The 18,337-nt window shown below is 35.2% G+C and overlaps 1 protein-coding gene and 1 non-coding gene across 4 annotated transcripts in view; one reads left to right on the top strand and one right to left on the bottom strand.

Annotated features, from left to right (window-relative positions):
- Nucleotides 1–180: 180 nt before the first annotated feature.
- Nucleotides 181–18,337, bottom strand: part of LOC116766788 (uncharacterized) — a 44,541-nt gene continuing 26,384 nt past the window's right edge. For all 3 annotated transcript variants that reach the window (XM_032656886.2, XM_032656885.2, XM_032656887.2), the window contains 4 exons: nt 6,087–6,211; nt 2,964–3,158; nt 2,516–2,770; nt 181–1,308 (listed from right to left, as the gene is read on the bottom strand). In XM_032656886.2, the coding sequence (XP_032512777.2) occupies nt 811–1,308; nt 2,516–2,770; nt 2,964–3,158; nt 6,087–6,211 (1,073 nt within the window). In that variant the 3' untranslated portion in view covers nt 181–810. The remainder of the gene's footprint in view (nt 1,309–2,515; nt 2,771–2,963; nt 3,159–6,086; nt 6,212–18,337) is intronic.
- Trnas-cga (transfer RNA serine (anticodon CGA)) lies at nt 1,916–1,997 on the top strand. Its single transcript has one exon. It is a non-coding gene; the product is annotated as a tRNA-Ser (tRNA).

Here is an 18,337-nt window from a genome sequence, read left to right as displayed (position 1 = left end):
ATCTGCTGACGATTGACCGCTACGAGATATGTGATCAACAGTTAGCATAAGCAAAACTATTTCCAACAGTCTATAACAGATTAAAAAAAATTTGAAGGACAAACAAAAAAGAAAATTCCCTTCGTACGAAGCCGTAACGAGGAAGACTGTGAATGAGTCATAAATAAAACAACACAAAAATAATAAAATATTAAACATCGTTCATATCATTTATTTCCTTCACTTACAGCTATGTATTTATAAAAGACATTTATAACAAAATGATACGCCACACCCACACACCCTCACACCCACACACCCACACATCCACACATCCACACACCCATACACCCACAGACGCTGACGGCGACCGACACACTGTGGACGTTTGTATTCAGATATACAAGAATAAGGATATGAAAAAATATTCACCTACCGCTCTAACTCGCTTAACGTAACGATCACATTTCCCATGAGCACGGAGCGCGCTCACCACGACACGATTTGTACATAATACTACATTAAATGCGTAACTTAAATATAACTAACTTAACTAGTAGGCAGCTAGAGATAGATGTTACTGTCAGTAGGTACGAGGCTTAGAGAAGATCGCGACGAGGGATGAGAATGATGAGGAAAACATTACAACACGCGGAACAGAAAACATTCATACTATAAGTATATCTCATATTAACACGCTATAAGAGTAAGTTACAATCGCATTGGCACCGTTACCGCTAAAGAAAACACGGACAGATCCTTAACACTAAAGAGTATTGTGTGGCCGACACCGACGTGACGGCCGTTGATGTTGATGTGGAGATACGGAGTTCAGTTATTAAGGTGGGGTCGCAAGGGCAATGACCCTTCCACCCAGAAATTGGGCTGCTGCAACATGGTCTGCCACAGAGCGACTTCCTTGCCCGCGCTATCCATCCAGCTAACGCTCTCTCCTCTGTGAACGCCCGTCCCGAGCGACAGCCTCACGGCTCCGAGGAACTCGTTGGACGCGAGCCGGTCCCGGTCCCACAGCGTGAGTTCCAGCGCTCGCTCGCTGAGCGTGGCGGATGTGACGTCATTGTAAGTCAGCTGCGTCCGCCAGACGGGCGCGAGCGTGCGGCGGCAGACGGGCGTCTTCCGCTTGTGCAGTCTTCCTCTCTCGGGCAGGAGGTAGGCCTTGCAGAACACGTCCGCCAGCGACCCGGCCCTGGACGGAACCAGCCCGCGCGCCTCCTTCACCAGCACGTGCAGGGCGCGAGCTTCCGGCTCCAGCTTGAGACCCACGATGAGGTCCCCGCGAGTACCGGCCGCCTCCTCCGGCAGCTCCGACTGGACACAAAGACATTACATCGTTATAGACATCTCGTCGTAGAACCAAAGCTCCTGAGATACAGCACGGACAAGAACTAGTGACGAACCAACGTGAGGAGATATTTTGATAGACGATTGTATATCCTAAGAATCTTTATTGGTAGATCAGTGATAGTGACCTAAAATGTTCTTTAAATAAAAAACAAATCTTCTTCGTATTTTGAAAAATATAACCTTTTAAAATTCTTTAGTAGTTCCTAATGTGAACCTAATTGATGTAGTGACGCAGATCTTTGTAGAACTATATCAACATTATTGACATTAGAACATACTTTTCTCCTGTTACAACATTTTACTGACCAAAATGTGTCCCTCAGAAGATACCGTGATTTGACAGAAATGAGAATCGTGTTCAAACAGTTCGTATATAAGTAAGCAATTCATCTGCTTTGGGGCAAAAATTAATAAATATATTTGTAAAAATTAATTCAGACAGTTCCGCCTAAATTAACCTTAAATTGATTTTAATGTTTTTTTTTTTACGTTTTTGAAGTAATCCTTTTATAACAGAAAAAGGTTCGTCCGAGAGAAATTCACTTGACATATTGTGAGCATCACTCACGCAGCAGCCGTGGCCGAGCGGTTAAGGCGTCTGACTCGAAATCAGATTCCCTCTGGGAGCGTAGGTTCGAATCCTACCGGCTGCGGATTTTTTGGGTGCAAGTCATTTATAGAGAATAGGTTTTGGAGCTAAATGTTATTGCAATCACGATAAAGTTTTACCGTTTAGAACAATGCTAGGTTTTTAAATTTAGGTCTACCAAAAATGTGCAAATAAAGTCTACATCAAGTGTGTCCGTACTCCAGTCCTTATATACGAACTAGTTTTGGGCCGCGACTTCGTCCGCATGAACTTCTGAATTGGGCTTAGAGACACGTGAATAGTTTGTTGAAGCATTAATGTCAGCCGGCCGGCGACACCGTCTGCAGCGAGTGTCGCGTGTTATAAATACGTCTGTAAGGCCTTACTCCCGCGGAAAATACACGAAATCCTGGCATAAATTGAAGCCTATATATTTTTTGGTGCTTAAGCTGCATTGCTGTAATATTTTAACAAAATCAGATAAGTATTTTTTTTTTTGTTATGGATCAAGAAACGTCTATTCATCTTCACAAATTTCGTGCCTATCTGTATGTATGTATGTATGTATGTGTAGTAACTCACCCTCTCGGTGAGCGGGTACCACGCGGGCGAGGGATCGTCGAACAGTCTGCCAGCGAGCGGCAGGGTCACCTCCCCGAGGAAGTCGTTTCTTCCGAACATGTCAGCGTGCCAAGCGCTCAGCCAAAGCGCGCGGCTCGCGAGGGACTCCAGCGGAGCCGTGAACGACAGGGTCTCCTCGAACACGGGGTTCAGTGTGTTCTTCTTTACCTTCGTCTTCCTTTTGCCAGTCTTGGACTTGTCGGGCAACAAGTACACCTGCAAATTAACAGTTATTTGGAATAAATACATCGTTATTGCAAATTAAAAAACCTCAGCAAATCATTTTTAGAGTCTCCAAATAACACTTGCTACAAGAACTGTCTTATTTGAATAAATAATTTAATCCAAATTGTATTTTTGTAATTCTGTTTTTGTAATTTCCGTTATAATAAGAACTTCCAATCCATACCTTAACATAAGGATCCGATCTGTTTTTCTTCTGGTCGATGGGCGCGAGGTCCCTGCATCTCTTGACTCCCACCTCCAGAGCGCCCAGCCGGTAGTTGTACACCAGCGAGAACTGAACTTCCCCTCGCACCGGCACACCGCCGCGTCCTGCCTCTCCCGCACCGGAGTATACTGATGCCATAGACTCAGACCGAGTCTGAAACGAGAGTTTAACATAGAGAACTATGAAGCTGAGACCGATTTTACTTGTAATATTACGGGTTAGGCCAATATGTGCCAAGAAGCATCGTCATCAATAGAAGTCGTGGCTGTAAGGTCTAAGCCGTCATAAAAGTTCCATAAATACACATGTATGGATTGAGTGGGTGATCATCGCCCACCTCAATTGCAACGTAACATTATTTGTCATATAATTTTACATTATACATTTAAATTAACTCACCCTCAGAGGGCGCCAAGCGAAAACAATTCTAAGCCGCCTTCAACACAAACCTAAAGCAGTCGTATTTACAACGTAATGACGTGTAAAAATAATAAATCTATTGACTAATTGCGATCAATCCAGGTCCAGACAATGCGTTAGTTTCGCAAGCGTGATCTCATGTCGGAGCGAAACTGAACTAATGTTATTGTTTACTTCGTTATCTCCTCTCAGCTCGCTACAATGACAACACAACATGCATCACATTCCCACGTAAATATTCACTAACGTGTTGTTTGTAAACGTATCAATTTTACATACACGAGTCGTGTATGTCCATGTCAAAGGAATTAAACAGCGAATGTTTGTCAGAGGCGTATTATTCATTATGTTGGACGTTATTTAGAACCTGTACGAGTATTTCAGTTCATGTCATAACGACACCTCCGAACTGGTTTCGTGGGACTCTCGTGGTCGCCAGTCGTTAGGTGACATTTTTTTTTGTCACAATCAATATCTTTAAATAAATATACCATTACTAATTTGCATACGCGATGCGATAAATTTCTGCCACGACTTTGAAATCGTCCTTGTTACGTTCTATTTCTGCTTGATAATATTGCACCTTGTGTTTTTTTAGCAATTTCCGGAAACATTGAACACTTTTTTTTAAATTCTAAATTCAAAATATTATATAAACTTGTAACCGTACTCGTATATCTAATATAGTCATAATAGTCTTTCCATTTCACTTGTCGTCTTGATCGTGAGACATTATAAGACATCACGTAGAATGAATTACAATATCTACGTCGCAGAGTTGTGACCAAAAGTCATATATTTCCTTACTCGTTTCCGATACATAGAGATTTCTCTCAAGTAAGAGGCGCGACTATATGAGAAACAGGTCACTCAACCACATATGGCATTGAGAGAAACACGCGTACAATATACTGGGGTTAGAATGTCTTATTTGTGTATATTTTTGTATGAGAATGTCCTCTCGATCACAGCATTTCGTTATTTAACAAGTATGTAATAAAATGAACCTTGGATTTGTTTACAGCGAATCCTACTTGTATGCTATTTAATACATATTTAATTTTATTATTTCAATAAAACATTCTGATAGGAAGAAAAATAATAAAAACGAATATATGTGGTATGTTCCGTGTAGCGTTAATAAAAGGTAAGCAAGGTAGATTTTTACGTATCAGTAATTTTCCGCAGTACTAGCATTGATGTTAAATGATTCAAGTAAACGTTTTGCAAAACCCAGTTGTTCAGAGGCATGTCGCAACGCTCCGACAATACCTCCGTCCGCCACAACACCGCGGGCTGGCGGCCTCTCAAACAATACTCCCTCTAACTTTACAGTTATACAAACACACTCCGAGCGAACGATCCGACTTATCAATTCTATAATCTCCAAGCGAAAGGCGTCATTTTGTAAACGGCCTCAGTAGGAATGTCTCATTATTCATAAACAAAGTCGGCCGACCTTTTAAAATATTGAGTTCGTTCAGGTATGAAATGTCGGAGCTAAAAATAAACTCAATTAATTTATCTTTATATTATCTCAGATCTCTGTCGCTATGTTCATTTGATACAGATAGTCGTTTCTTAGAAACGTCGGGCTTTCGAATAAAGATTAGTCTATTAAATTAAATCAGGTTCCATTCAATCAGAGATAAGGATTTGTGAGAAATCGCATATTTCGAATTTAAGGAATAAATATAAACTTCATATTAATAATGTAAGAACTAATTATGGTAAAACAATTCTGTTTGAGGGAGTACAGCTGTCCAACAAACTACCAGACGAAATAAAACTATGTGATAGTATAGGGTTGTTTAAAGTCAAACTAAAAAATCATTTAATATCCTCGCTATAATAAGTTAAGGAAGCCTTTTATATCCAATGGCCCAGATGTTAAAACTATTTTGTTTGCAAATGTATAGAAATGTTCATTGTATCTCATTGTAAGTGAATGTAAAATCTTATGAGAAATAAAGTTCTTTATACCTTAAATGGAGGATCTGTTACAATTAATATTAAATAAAAATATCCCACACATTAACATCGGTCCACATTAAATGTTAAAGAAATAATATTGTACTGTAATTGAAACTACCTAAATGTGTGCAAACATAAGATAGCACTTGTGGATTAATTCACATATAGGACCTAAATTTTCTAGGAACCGAGTGAACGGGTCGGGTTAATACGAAAAAACAGTCAAACGAAGAGAATCTGAGTATCAGACTAGGCTATATCATTTAAATTTATTGTTAACGAATATAAAGAGCGAACATTCCTTAAACGATAAGATCCATTCAAATAAGGTTTAAGGGTTTTAATTCTCTGACAAAGGTCACGAAATTGAAGGTGCGCGGCCTCATTAGCAGTCGACTTAATTTCGAACTGTTAAACAACTTCAATTTTATTTTAATCGTTCTTCGACAAAAAAGGATCTTGAGAGACAGACGGAAGGTCATACGAATAAAATAACAGCAAAGTGATCCTAAAAGGTTTCCCCTTTTTTACTTATCGAAGCACGGAGTCCAATAAAAAATTGCTTAAGTATTTATATTGACCACAAAAAGTGTGAGAGGAAAACTGCTATAAAATATTTGCTATTGAATTTACATTTGAATGGTACACAGTCCTACACTATATGGACAGCTCTCCATGAATACATACCTGGAGACCACTCCTGTTGAGAGGAAACCGTTCCCGGTCCACGTCTCGTTCATGCGGCACAGGCGAATTAGACCGACGGGGTAAAGTAGCATGTCCGGACACACCTTCAGATATGTACATGTCATCTGAAAATATAGTTATATTTTGGGTAAAGAAGTTAAACTAACCATTCTTAACGCTAACTTATAAATAATTTAAATATTAATTAAAGAGGTAGATTAGTGAAATCTCGTGAAACATATTTCGTATTAGACCCAGAAGAAGCAGAAAGTGATGTTTAGAGCCTGATAAAAGTGCAGTCAAAATTTAACGTCATCGATGTTATTTCAAATTAGTCAAGTGTTAAATAGTTAATGCGTGCTCCAATAAGCCAACAACATTTCTGGGTACCATCATTTTCTACTTCGAGCCAATTGTCACGTTTTACGTAGCGATATTTTTTGTTCCGAGTAAGTGAATTATCACACCACTCCAGCGACCGTAGAAACGTGTCCCGACACGTCAAAATGTCGCGAATGAATGACGTTTTCTCACCAGCTCTCAGGGTGCTGCTTCTACTATTTTTTCCAGAGTCACAAAACGTTTCATGGCGGCCACGTTTTATCGTTGAACTGATGATAGAATCACTGTCGTCTCTCTCGTGTTTAAGTAGAAGCTGGGTTGATTTCACAGAATCGTTGTCGATTATCTTTGTGACAGTTACAGTGGGAACAGGTTGCTTTTGGCACGCATCTGTATTTAACGTATAACTACAGCCGAGATGTTCCACCAAAGATGCATTAAGATCATCAGATGGCGAGTCCGGTAATTCTTGAGTGTTTTTTCCGCCACAACAATGACAACACACACCGAACAAACGAGACATAAAGTTGCTTTCCTTACAATCTTCAACAACTTCTGATTTTATAGAATAAACATTAACGGGTTCATATTGGGCAACAGAATGGGATTCACTAACGGCACTGACACTTTCATTATTTTGGAATGAATTGTAACCGGGCGGCGATCTCATTAACGCACTCATTATAACCGAAACAATGCCCTGCTAAAATCACACTAAATTATTTGCTTCGCTATATTTAAATAAATCCCATTTTATCGCATCCTGCGCGGCACCAATGTTTCCTGTTGTGTTTTATATCTCGATTCATTACTCGACCGTGGCTACAGCAAATCTAAATGAACTAATGATGTCCGAACTAGCTTGCTAATTAAAATTAACATTAATAGAACTGATTGTGTGTGCACATGACCATAGCGACCACCATATATTTTGTATTCGTTTATTTTATACGCGTAAATTATAATAATAATATTACTTATCGATTTAAAATATGTTTACGCTATATGTTTTATTATTTTTATGGACATCGACGATAGTAAATATATATATTTTTTTGTCTAATTAGTAGAAAAAACACTTCCTTAGCAAATTTGAGATTAAAAGTAGCGGTCGCTGAACAAGGACGAAAAATGTTGTACTAAAATATTTTCTTTTTACCTTCATAGCGCATTGATCGAGGATCCATAGATAAAGTACTTCTACGTTTTCCTCGAGGACACAAAATTTTCCCCAGAGCATCTGTTGATATAGAGCGGGATTGTGAAAATTTCTTGTGTGAATCATTCGATAAATCAAAATTAACTTCCTTCTTAGGAGACTTTTTGCTCTCCACATTAGCACACAACGCTGCCTCTGATTTACTAATGTTCTTAGAATCATCATTATTTATCTCAGTTGATGACTCTGACAGACTGTACAAGGAAGGGGAGGTCTTCAGTGACAATTTATCCAATCTGTCAGATACTATAGATATTTCGTCGTCAATTTCTTTGCTTTTGGGTGTTGAAGTAATTGGTTGAATTTCTTTTGTCTTCCCACTTTCATCATTGCGTTCAGGTTCTAAGGTTTTTTCGATAGTCTCCTTTTTATCCTTTACATCAGTTTCTTTATTAATATGTACATTACCATCCATTTCATCTCTGTTTGTATTATTTTTACCAGAACTTTGTTTTAATTTGTTTAATGGCGAGTATTTGCTGTTCATGTTTTGTTTCAGGACGGGTAGCTTGGTGCCGACATCGATTTTGGAGTATTTGCGATTTGTTTCTAGTGATACATACAAATCGTCTGTACCTTCCGAACCGTAATTGCTGTCTGTTGAAATATTAGATCCCGTACCTATTGAAAGATCTGAAGATTTACGTTTTAAAATGGACTTCTTTTCAGTGTTAATTTTCAAGGTCGGACTATTAGTCGGTGTTACCGATTTCTTTTCTATACTTCTTTTAAGAACCGGTGTTGTTACATTAGACATAGTTTTCGGAGAAGTTGTTTTGGATGTTTTAGTCAATTCCGTCTTTTTAATTTTAGAAGTAGGTGTTACATCAAGGCCACGATAAGGTCTGGTAACAAGCGAACTTGAATTATCTGTTATTTTCTTTGATAATTGTTTTGTTGAAGGTGTTGAATTACTTGAAATAGTATTTTCTTTAACACTCGCGACATCTTTTTTTGTATTTACAACTTCAACTCTCTTCACGCTAGTTGAAGTCGTTGGTGTTTCTTTTACCGATATTTCTTTGCTGTCAATGACGTCATGATCACAAGTGGTACTGTCTTTACTGAAGGATCTCCTCAATTTATAAAGTGGCGAGTATCTACTGTTCATGTTTTGTTTCAGAACAGGAAGTTTAGTGATAACATTAGTTTTAAGGTTACTACCAAACTCTGCATGTGGTAAATTTAAGCTTGTAGGTTGTTCTAAACAATTTTCCTTCCTTTGTTCAAGTACATCTGTAAATTTTATTTCTTCTGGAAGTTCCGAAGTAACGGATGTTTGCCGTTTTAATACATGTTTCTTTTCTGACGTGACTGCTTTCGAGTTGAGTTCATCGTTGCTCAAAGCAGAATTTTCACTTAAATGTACCGTTACCACCTCTTTTGTTTCTGGTAGCGGGGGCGGAACCTCGAATAACTCTTCTTTTTTAAGAATTGTTATTTCAGATACATCAGGTATCTTTATTTGGTCTGTATCCGTGTCTGCAGTGTCGGAATTAATGGTTATACTTCTTTTTTCCCTTGTTATAGCTACATTGTTATCTTTATCACTTATATTTGGTGATGGGTCGGAAAGGTCAGGAATATCATTTTTAGAATTTATAATTTGTGAATTATTATCAAAATGTTTGTCTTCTGTATCAGCAAATGCCGTTTTATTATCTGTTATTGCTATTTGAACTACATTCTCCACAACATTATTTATTTCTTTATTCAAAATGGACTCATCACAAGGAACCTCATTATCAATGAAAGAAATATTCTCTGTCTCTTTAATGTCTTGTTCCAGTTTGTTTTCTGACGTGACTGCTTTCGAGTTGAGTTCATCGTTGCTCAAAGCAGAATTTTCACTTAAATGAACCGTTACCACCTCTTTTGTTTCTGGTAGCGGGAGCGGAACCTCGGATAACTCTTCTTTTTTAAGAATTGTTATTTCAGATACATCAGGTATCTTTATTTGGTCTGTATCCGTGTCTGCAGTGTCGGAATTAATGGTTATACTTCTTTTTTCCCTTGTTATAGCTACATTGTTATCTTTATCACTTATATTTGGTGATGGGTCGGAAAGGTCATCAATATCATTTTTAGAATTTATAATTTGTGAATTAGTATCAAAATGTTTGTCTTCTGTATCAGCAAATGCCGTTTTATTATCTGTTATTGCTATTTGAACTACATTCTTCACAACATTATTTATTTCTTTATTCGAAGTGGACTCATTACAGGGAACCTCACTATCAATGAAAGGAATACTCTCTGTCTCTTTAATGCCTTGTTCCAAGACCTTCTCATCAATTTCCTTAGTTATCGCGTAATGCGTACTTACTTTTTGCTTTAAGGAAACCGCTTTAGGTTTATTTAATTCAGATGCTAAGAACGAATACACTTTTAATTTCTCTCTATGTATTTCACGCACTTTAGGTAACGTTATCGGTTTTGAGTACACTTCATCCTCCGATTTCACATTAGAATCTTCCGTTGTGAAACAATTCCAACAAGAAACATCATTAGTTCTCACAATAACTTGAGTGTCACTCATATTTATAAATTAAACGACAGTCCAAGTCGCTCGTCCCAAGGAAACTAAAAGTTCTCTGAGACAGCCTGAGTATTAATAAAGTGATTCCGGTCTGATAAATGAAAAAACAAACTAATATAATCGAATTAAATATTCATAACATCAAAATGTTCTAGAACGTGTTATGCAATGTTACAACACATTATTATCTAAAACATTTATTAAGCGATTGTGGTATTAAGAAATTAATATACGTTTTTTAATATGCATTCTTAATAAAAAAAAATAAGTGTAGGATTAAGGTGTAACAGCCATGAAATTTGGACACAGTTTTAACATATACAGATTTAAATTTTATATACTATAATTATTATTAGTATACTTGCAAGTATCCTTGCAAGAAACATGTTCATATAAAACGAGTTTTATTGAATAAATTAATAAATAACATAAAATTACCGTCACCTGTTTAAATAAACATTATTCAAGAGTAATAAAAATAGACATTAAATCTTTTTTTGACCAAAACTTAAAGGGACCTCAGTTTTAATCACATACAAAAACGTATTTTTCAAGGCAGATTATGTTATATAAACTTTTATGTATATTATAGTGTGGCAGTTTAAACAACACAATATGTATATGTGATAATTATATCCTTGATTTAAGAAGCAAGAACGATTTTCTGTAAAGTATTCTTGTCATATAAATATGTATGTACCTAATTTAATGGAAAAAATCACGAAAGCAAGATATATGTCACTGCAAGCGTCAAAGTAGGTTATTAGACCAAATTGGATTTTTGTGTTAAAATCTTACAAATAAATGAGGTTTTCTATAATTATGCATGTGATATTTTTTTGTTTGAATGATGAGATATTAAAGATTACAATAGTAATGACAGTCCAGCCGTGGAGTTGGACAGAAATGAGTCATCGGAGTCTTGTGGGTACAAAGGTCAACACGGGGTTAAAAGTAATAATTAGGGTTGGCGGACGGTTTATTTTAAAGTAAAAATAGATTTTAAATGAAACTAATATTTTTCGGATTATCCCGACTACATTATCCCGACGTTTCGGTTCCTTTTTAGCAACCGTGATCACGGGCAGACGAGATGTAGTATAGTTAATGTAGTTTTAAAATAATAAAATTCGCGTAGTATATCCGAAATATATTAGTTTCATTTAAATGAATATAACTGGCGAAACTCTTAGATCTCATTATACTACATACTCTCGACGTTTCGGTTACTTTGCAGCAACCGTTATCACGGGCAGAGCTGTGGATGTCTGTCAGTCAACTGAGGTAGTATAATCCCAAAAATATTAGTTTTATTTCAATGAATACTCGCGAAAGTCTTAGATCTCAAAATTTGATTTATTTGATAAAAATACATAAATAAAAATTTATGTAATGAAAGAAACAATTATAAAATGTATAATTTATAATAACTTTTCTGCAATTTGGTGTTTACAAATATGATAAGTTTAAAATATCACTTGTTTAAAAGGAACTCACAGATTCGACTCCCGGCTCTTGTTAGTCATTTTTTTAGGAATTTCACTAATGGGCTTATAATAACGACATTATCGTTTCTAAGTGTTGCCTGATTATTTAGTTATTAAACATTTAAAAACATCTGGTCAGCTTTGGATGCAATATTTACGTTTTGTTATACATATTATGAGAACGAAAAATGTATCGCAAAGATAAAGAATCACGGTCGATGTCACAGTTTAAACTAATATATGAAAAACATCTTGTAGGATCACTAACATTTTTGTCAGCTCCTAAAGTGTATTCGTTTGTTTTATAAACTGTGTCAATGACATACATATAACTCACTTAGTATCTATTTAATTACCTTATAGATTTAATATTACGCAATTATTATTTCAAAAGCAAACGATGAAAGAATGATTGTTGCTTTCTGATATTTCCCATAGTTGTCACGTATTTTCACTACCAGAGTTCAGACGAAAACATACCTAATACGATGGAAATAGAGTGTACATTTAAATATAAAGATAATGGTCACAATGTCACTAGTGTACACGTTTGACCGAAATGAAAGAATGTGAGAATGTCATTGCCACATACAAAAATGTAAGACATATGAAATAGATTTGATATTCAGAAAGTTATATACAAATAATACAATGTTATTAAACATTCCGGATATCAAAAAGTATGCTAAATAAGTAAATACTTTTTTAATATTATCTAAGATTAAGATAAATAAGATTTAAGTTATGTTGTTAAACAGGTCAAGCGACTGTAAAACGAATATTTTAAATATGACAGTATCATTATAGGATCATCAATATTTTATACTAATTCATTCGCTTAAAATGACGAGCGTCGTATGTTAAATCTTATAGCAAACAGGATGTTAGTTCGCAATGTCTCGCTAGATGTCGCTACACGGAAAACGATCTCTCAAAGAAATTAAAACCACGCGGTTACTCAACAATTCGTTACTGCAGTAACAATAACAGTATAGTATCCATCCAATACGAGTATAAAACATAAGAACATTGTTTCGTAAAATCTCACAGTAAACAATCAGCTGTAGCCTTCACCTCAAAACTAAAACAATATTGACAGTAAAACATTATGACGTCACGATATTCGACACTCCGGGCATCCACTCGAGTCTCGACTTACATTCTAATTTAATATATCGATTACTTTTATATCGATTTTTAGTACGTTGATGTGTTTTGTAATCGATTTTCTGTGATCCAAGTTCAAATAAGTTGGTAACATGAGTTCATGAACTGGTTTTTGACTACGTCAGTTTAAAATAAACGAATTAATTTACGATGAATTCCTAATGGATTTATCGCATGGGAATAATATATAATGAGAACGAATTATTGTGAAGACTAATAGTATAGATAATCTATTAGTATTCATAACTCTTAAAATAAAATAATTCCACATTGCTGTAAGGTATTTATATATATATTAATTTCTGTATACACGGTTAGTAACCTCATTATTCTTAGCGAAGTCAAGTGGTTCGCTGGAACACATTAAATCATTACTCAATCAGTAAACACGCTTACCAAAAGTTTGTAACGTAACAAGTCACAACATAAATGTTACAAGTCCCTTAATCGATAACCTGTATGAATAATGTGAGCGGATTTATGAATGAAAAACTTTACTATGAAAACTTTGAGTAAGTACATACTGAGTGAAACGCCTTAGATTAATTTTTAATAACTTTTATCTTCGAGTATGAGACGTCATCTAATATTGTTCACGCTACAAAGAACACCGTTTTGTTACAAATTATTTTTTTTTGTTTTATATAAACAGTCATTGCAAAGCCATATTGTTCATGACGTAACAAGATCGCCTTGGGTTACAAGTCTTACAAGTGCTGCTTTATACGTTAAGTACTGTATACACGACGGACGAGCGTAACCTAACTTTATAATTGTAATCTTACAACAATTTTGCAAGTCAAAATATATTGAGGAGTCGATGTGTGAATGAAAACTAAAAACTATTGGTATGCAGTTTGAAGACTCGTGGTAAGGATAAAGATTATGATAAAATGAAATTCGACAGTCGATACAACTTGGGTGTGACCCAAGTACAATTTTGATAACATTTAACAACATGTATAATAAATGTAGTCTGAACATTGCCGACTCGTTTGTACACTTTGTACAACATTATAACGAAAGGGTAAAAGGTGTTCGTGTACAATCGACAACAATACTATGTTGAGCGATGCGTGTATCCAGGAAACGTGGACCCTCGTATAAATATTATACACCCGGAAATTAATTAGTTTTAAAAATAGGTAACGTTATCTCTTTCATCGCCATTGTACTGAACAGAACAGCTAATGGGAGACTGTAGTCATGTGCTCCTGATTGTAAATTTTTTGATATATTGTTACAAGTGCCGCCATCCGTGCAATACTAATGATAGTATACTATAATGCTTACAATTATTTTTGTAACTGATTTTTATTAATTATAATAGTAAACCACTGTGATTTTGTAATGGCAACATTTGTGTATCAACTTGTATTCGAAAACTATGACTAATGGCTTCAGCCATTTTGTAGGACATTACTGGAAGTAACGCTGAACATTGAAAAGCAAATCTGACACTGAACCTAGAAGAAACTAAAATTTGAAATGTATAGCTGAAAGGGTTTACTCTGATATACTATATAATGATTATATGAATTAACTAAATTAAGGCAATAATTTTCAATCTAAACGTACGAATTACAAAAACCAAGATATCTTCTTCAAAAATCACTCTAAACTTATATTTTTCTTAAGTGTACAGACATTCAACATGTTAAATCAGTTTTTGGCAAAACTGATCCTTGTGTGGAACCAGTATAGAGCAAGTCAATGACACAATGCATACTATAAGAACGCTTTCGGTAATAAATCAATGGAGACACAAATTAAAACCATTATAATATGTAAAAATAAAATTTAAATCAACACAAAGAATAATAACTCCGATGTTACATCAACGTTAAGTCAACAGAGAAAGTAATATGTGCGGACATTTCATTTCCCCATCTCTAGAAAGCTGAGTTAAAGAGCAGAGCAGCTCATCACTTCACTGATAAATAAATACCTCTAACATATTGAAAAAACAAAACTACATCTACTGAAGCATGGGTAAAGACCCGGGTTGTTAATTCCCGATATTATCTTAGATATAAAGAATTTTTCTTCTTTATATATAAATATATATACACGTAAAAAAGATGAATTATATGAATTGATATGTAAAATTTTACCAAGTACCGTCACGCGTATTCGAACTCGCAATAGAACGTTTCAACGTCTTCAACTTAAACAATTAACATAATCAATTTATAAGAATATTCGTGTATAAACAACTCGCAACGCGCTGGTCTTAAATTAACGTGAACCATTAATTCTTGAATACCGAGTATAATCTTCTTACTGACTTACAACTTTTAGCTCACAGGTAAAATATATCAGCAGGTAAAACATATCAGCGTGTAAGTCGTTACTCGGTCTCGTTCTGTAATTGTGACTTGGTAGATGTGAGCGTGCGTTATCTCTTCCTTATCAACTCGGGTGAATGGCAGCTGTGTCGTAACATTTTTCCTAAATCTTGTGAAACCGACAGACAATGTTAAAACGAATGTTTTATAACTAATTTAAATATATAATTCTGATTTCTATCACATCTCGAGGAACATTCACATTATTAATTGCTATATATTTTTATAGATTATAAAAAATATATATGTTTTTTTTTTGCAAAACAATAATAAGGTGGGTAATATTTTTATTAAAGCAGAAATAATTTAATACGAAGACTGACCTGTTTAAATTTTATAATATTATAGCTAAGTGTAAATTTCCTATGTTATTGCAGAATGGTATCAAGATGCTTGAGGTAACTTATTGTTAGTCTAGTGCCAAGCACGAACCGGTTTCCTCCCGAGTTCCGTATACAACAAGTTTTTTTAAAAACCGTGCTTTTCTTTGCATTTGTTCTAAAACTATTATAATATTATTATTTTAATATTGTTTAGATCAAAATAAAAACATACGCTTTCGTATACTCTAAATCTTATTTAACAGCATCTGTTTCGAATTTAGACACTTTTATCCCGTCTACCCGAAAATACTCTCATGACAAGTGATCAAAATATAAGCGTCTAAATTCGAGTCAGTTAGGTAAAATTGTTAAACTATTCTCTGACGGATCACGAGTGTGCTCATCCAATAACTGACGTCACTCAACGAGCGGTTGACCTCGAGTCAACTCAAATACAACCTTCCATTTAAACAAGAAAAACTAAAACAATCTGAGCGACGGCATACATTATTTAATACAAAATAAATAGCATTTGTGGATTATTTAAATTACGAATCAACATGAACCTTAGGTGTTACCAAATGTTTATCAACGAACTAATCACTGCGACATTTGGAGCGTACTACGATTGCTGGGCGTTACCACATCGGAATATAAGGCTGTAGTCACGATAACCCAGCGTGTCGTGATTACCATGTTACTTACCGGTTTTAGTGAGATATTCGCCGTCAGTCATAGCATACTAAAGCCTCAAATATAGATACAGATGCTTCGTCCAGATTCCACTTCCGAATTGAAAGGAGATAAGGCTTCAGGTGAGTAAGGATTTAGATTTAAGCATCTTTGACTTAAACGAAGCGTAATAATTTGAATACTTGGCGACTTATAAGGCGGTATCAAACGATAGTACCCCGGCGACACAGTTTCAATACCGTAGGCCTCGCATTACTTTATGTAACGTTTTCATAAAGCGAAAGAAATAATTATAATGCAAATGTATGTAATTAAAACTTTCAACCAAATTGATGTAATCGATTCAAACCGATACAATTTAATGAAGTAATAATGAATGCTTAGTACGCGCTTACACAGGTACACGACACTATCAGTTTAATTGTTTTTTATATACAAAAATACTACCAATGATTTTGGATCGAAAAACCTGTAAACCTCCCGTATTTTGGTACGATTAAAATGTATGTTAAATTTAATAGCGTTACGTAAACGCGTAGTAAGTTAATTCATATTTAACAAGTGTATTAACAGCTCTATAAAACATGAAATGTGAGAAAAAGTCGAGTGAAAGCCGTCTCCGGCGATATCGTTACAATCGCAACACGACTTCAGATTAATTGACTTTATACACAATGCTCTCAGGGCACTTTTATTTTCACCCCTCTCACGGTAACTTACTATGTCTGTTTGACATTCAACTTTATAATTAAGTTACGATTTCGACATACAAGGAGTTACGCGCATAACTTTATAAGCCATTTCCTTTTTTCTTTTCTCCTCGTGAACCCTTCAAAAAAATTACCGACACCTGTTTACAATCCCTTATTATTCCTTTTAGCATACAATACACCGCTAGTCGATTGGAATACTAAAAGTTTCAAAGACCAGATCTATTACACTCGTATTAATTCATTAATAATATGCATACATATGTTACTTTTACTTTTATTAATGTAACATAAACAACACAAAAATAAATTGTAAGAAATTCGAATGATATAATCAAAATCTCACGCCATACAAAAAGTTGTACAAAATATTTATCAAATATTAATTGATGTGGCGTAACTAACGGAAAGGTTAATTAGGCAACCACAGCATAACAAAGCGATTCAATAATCTGACCTTTGTTATTTGGGTCAGACGGATTTGGGTCAGTATTTTGTGCTAAAATACTTGAACAAGTATTAGAGCCAGTCCGCGTATGGTTACACGTTAATTTTACAATTACAGCCTTCTAAAGACATCGGATCCGGGCCGGTGTTGAGTAACTTGTAAGGTGCTAGGCACCGAATGGCGAACGGTGCGCTCGCGCAGATCACTTCTGCTAAACCGGAAACAATGACAGGAAACTGGTATCCGGAATATTTATAAGGTTATTACGTTGAAGTAAATCATGTATCATATACGGCTAATTTTATAATATATGTGAACGGAAACATAGTTTCAAAAAAACACATAATTACCTACCTGAAGTTATGAACGAACAAAAAAAACACTTATATTTTTTAATTATAACATGAACATTATGCTACTAGGAAGGTAGTTCGGTAAACAAGAAACGCATTAGCATTTATGATGCTGCCAAAGGAAAAGTAGCCATTAGGGTGGCCGTACTCGATACACACGATGTATGACGAGTAGCAACTGTTAGTACTACTTCTAACATGGCCGTGAAACGTAGCACCGACGATGTTTATATATGGACAGTCATGAATACAAAACTATTTATATTTATAATAATATACTGTAAAGAATCGTTATAACAAAGGATTTTGTAGTCACGTATATATAAAACGCCACATCTTTTAGAGATCCCATGGAGATGTTATTGGATTTTTTTTCCTCAATGGAAAATGTAACCACAAGCTGTGACCGTTAATTGGCGCGTGGAGAACATTTCGATCTTAAAGTTCGACGACCCGTTGTTAGAAAACTGATGCTTTGATATAAATAGCATGCTGTTTGTAAATATCTGAAGTATTTCATTATAAAGTAATATTGTATAAGCGGGAGTAATTCAATTTTGTACGGATATAAATAAAACATAATTTTGTTAGACTTCATTCTATTCTTGTCTTTAGACGGCAG

This window comes from Danaus plexippus, chromosome 10, assembly GCF_018135715.1.
Source record: "Danaus plexippus chromosome 10, MEX_DaPlex, whole genome shotgun sequence".
NCBI lineage: Eukaryota > Metazoa > Arthropoda > Insecta > Lepidoptera > Nymphalidae > Danaus > Danaus plexippus.
The sequence above is the reverse complement of the archived record's forward strand: the minus strand, read 5'-3'. Positions and strand labels throughout refer to the sequence as shown.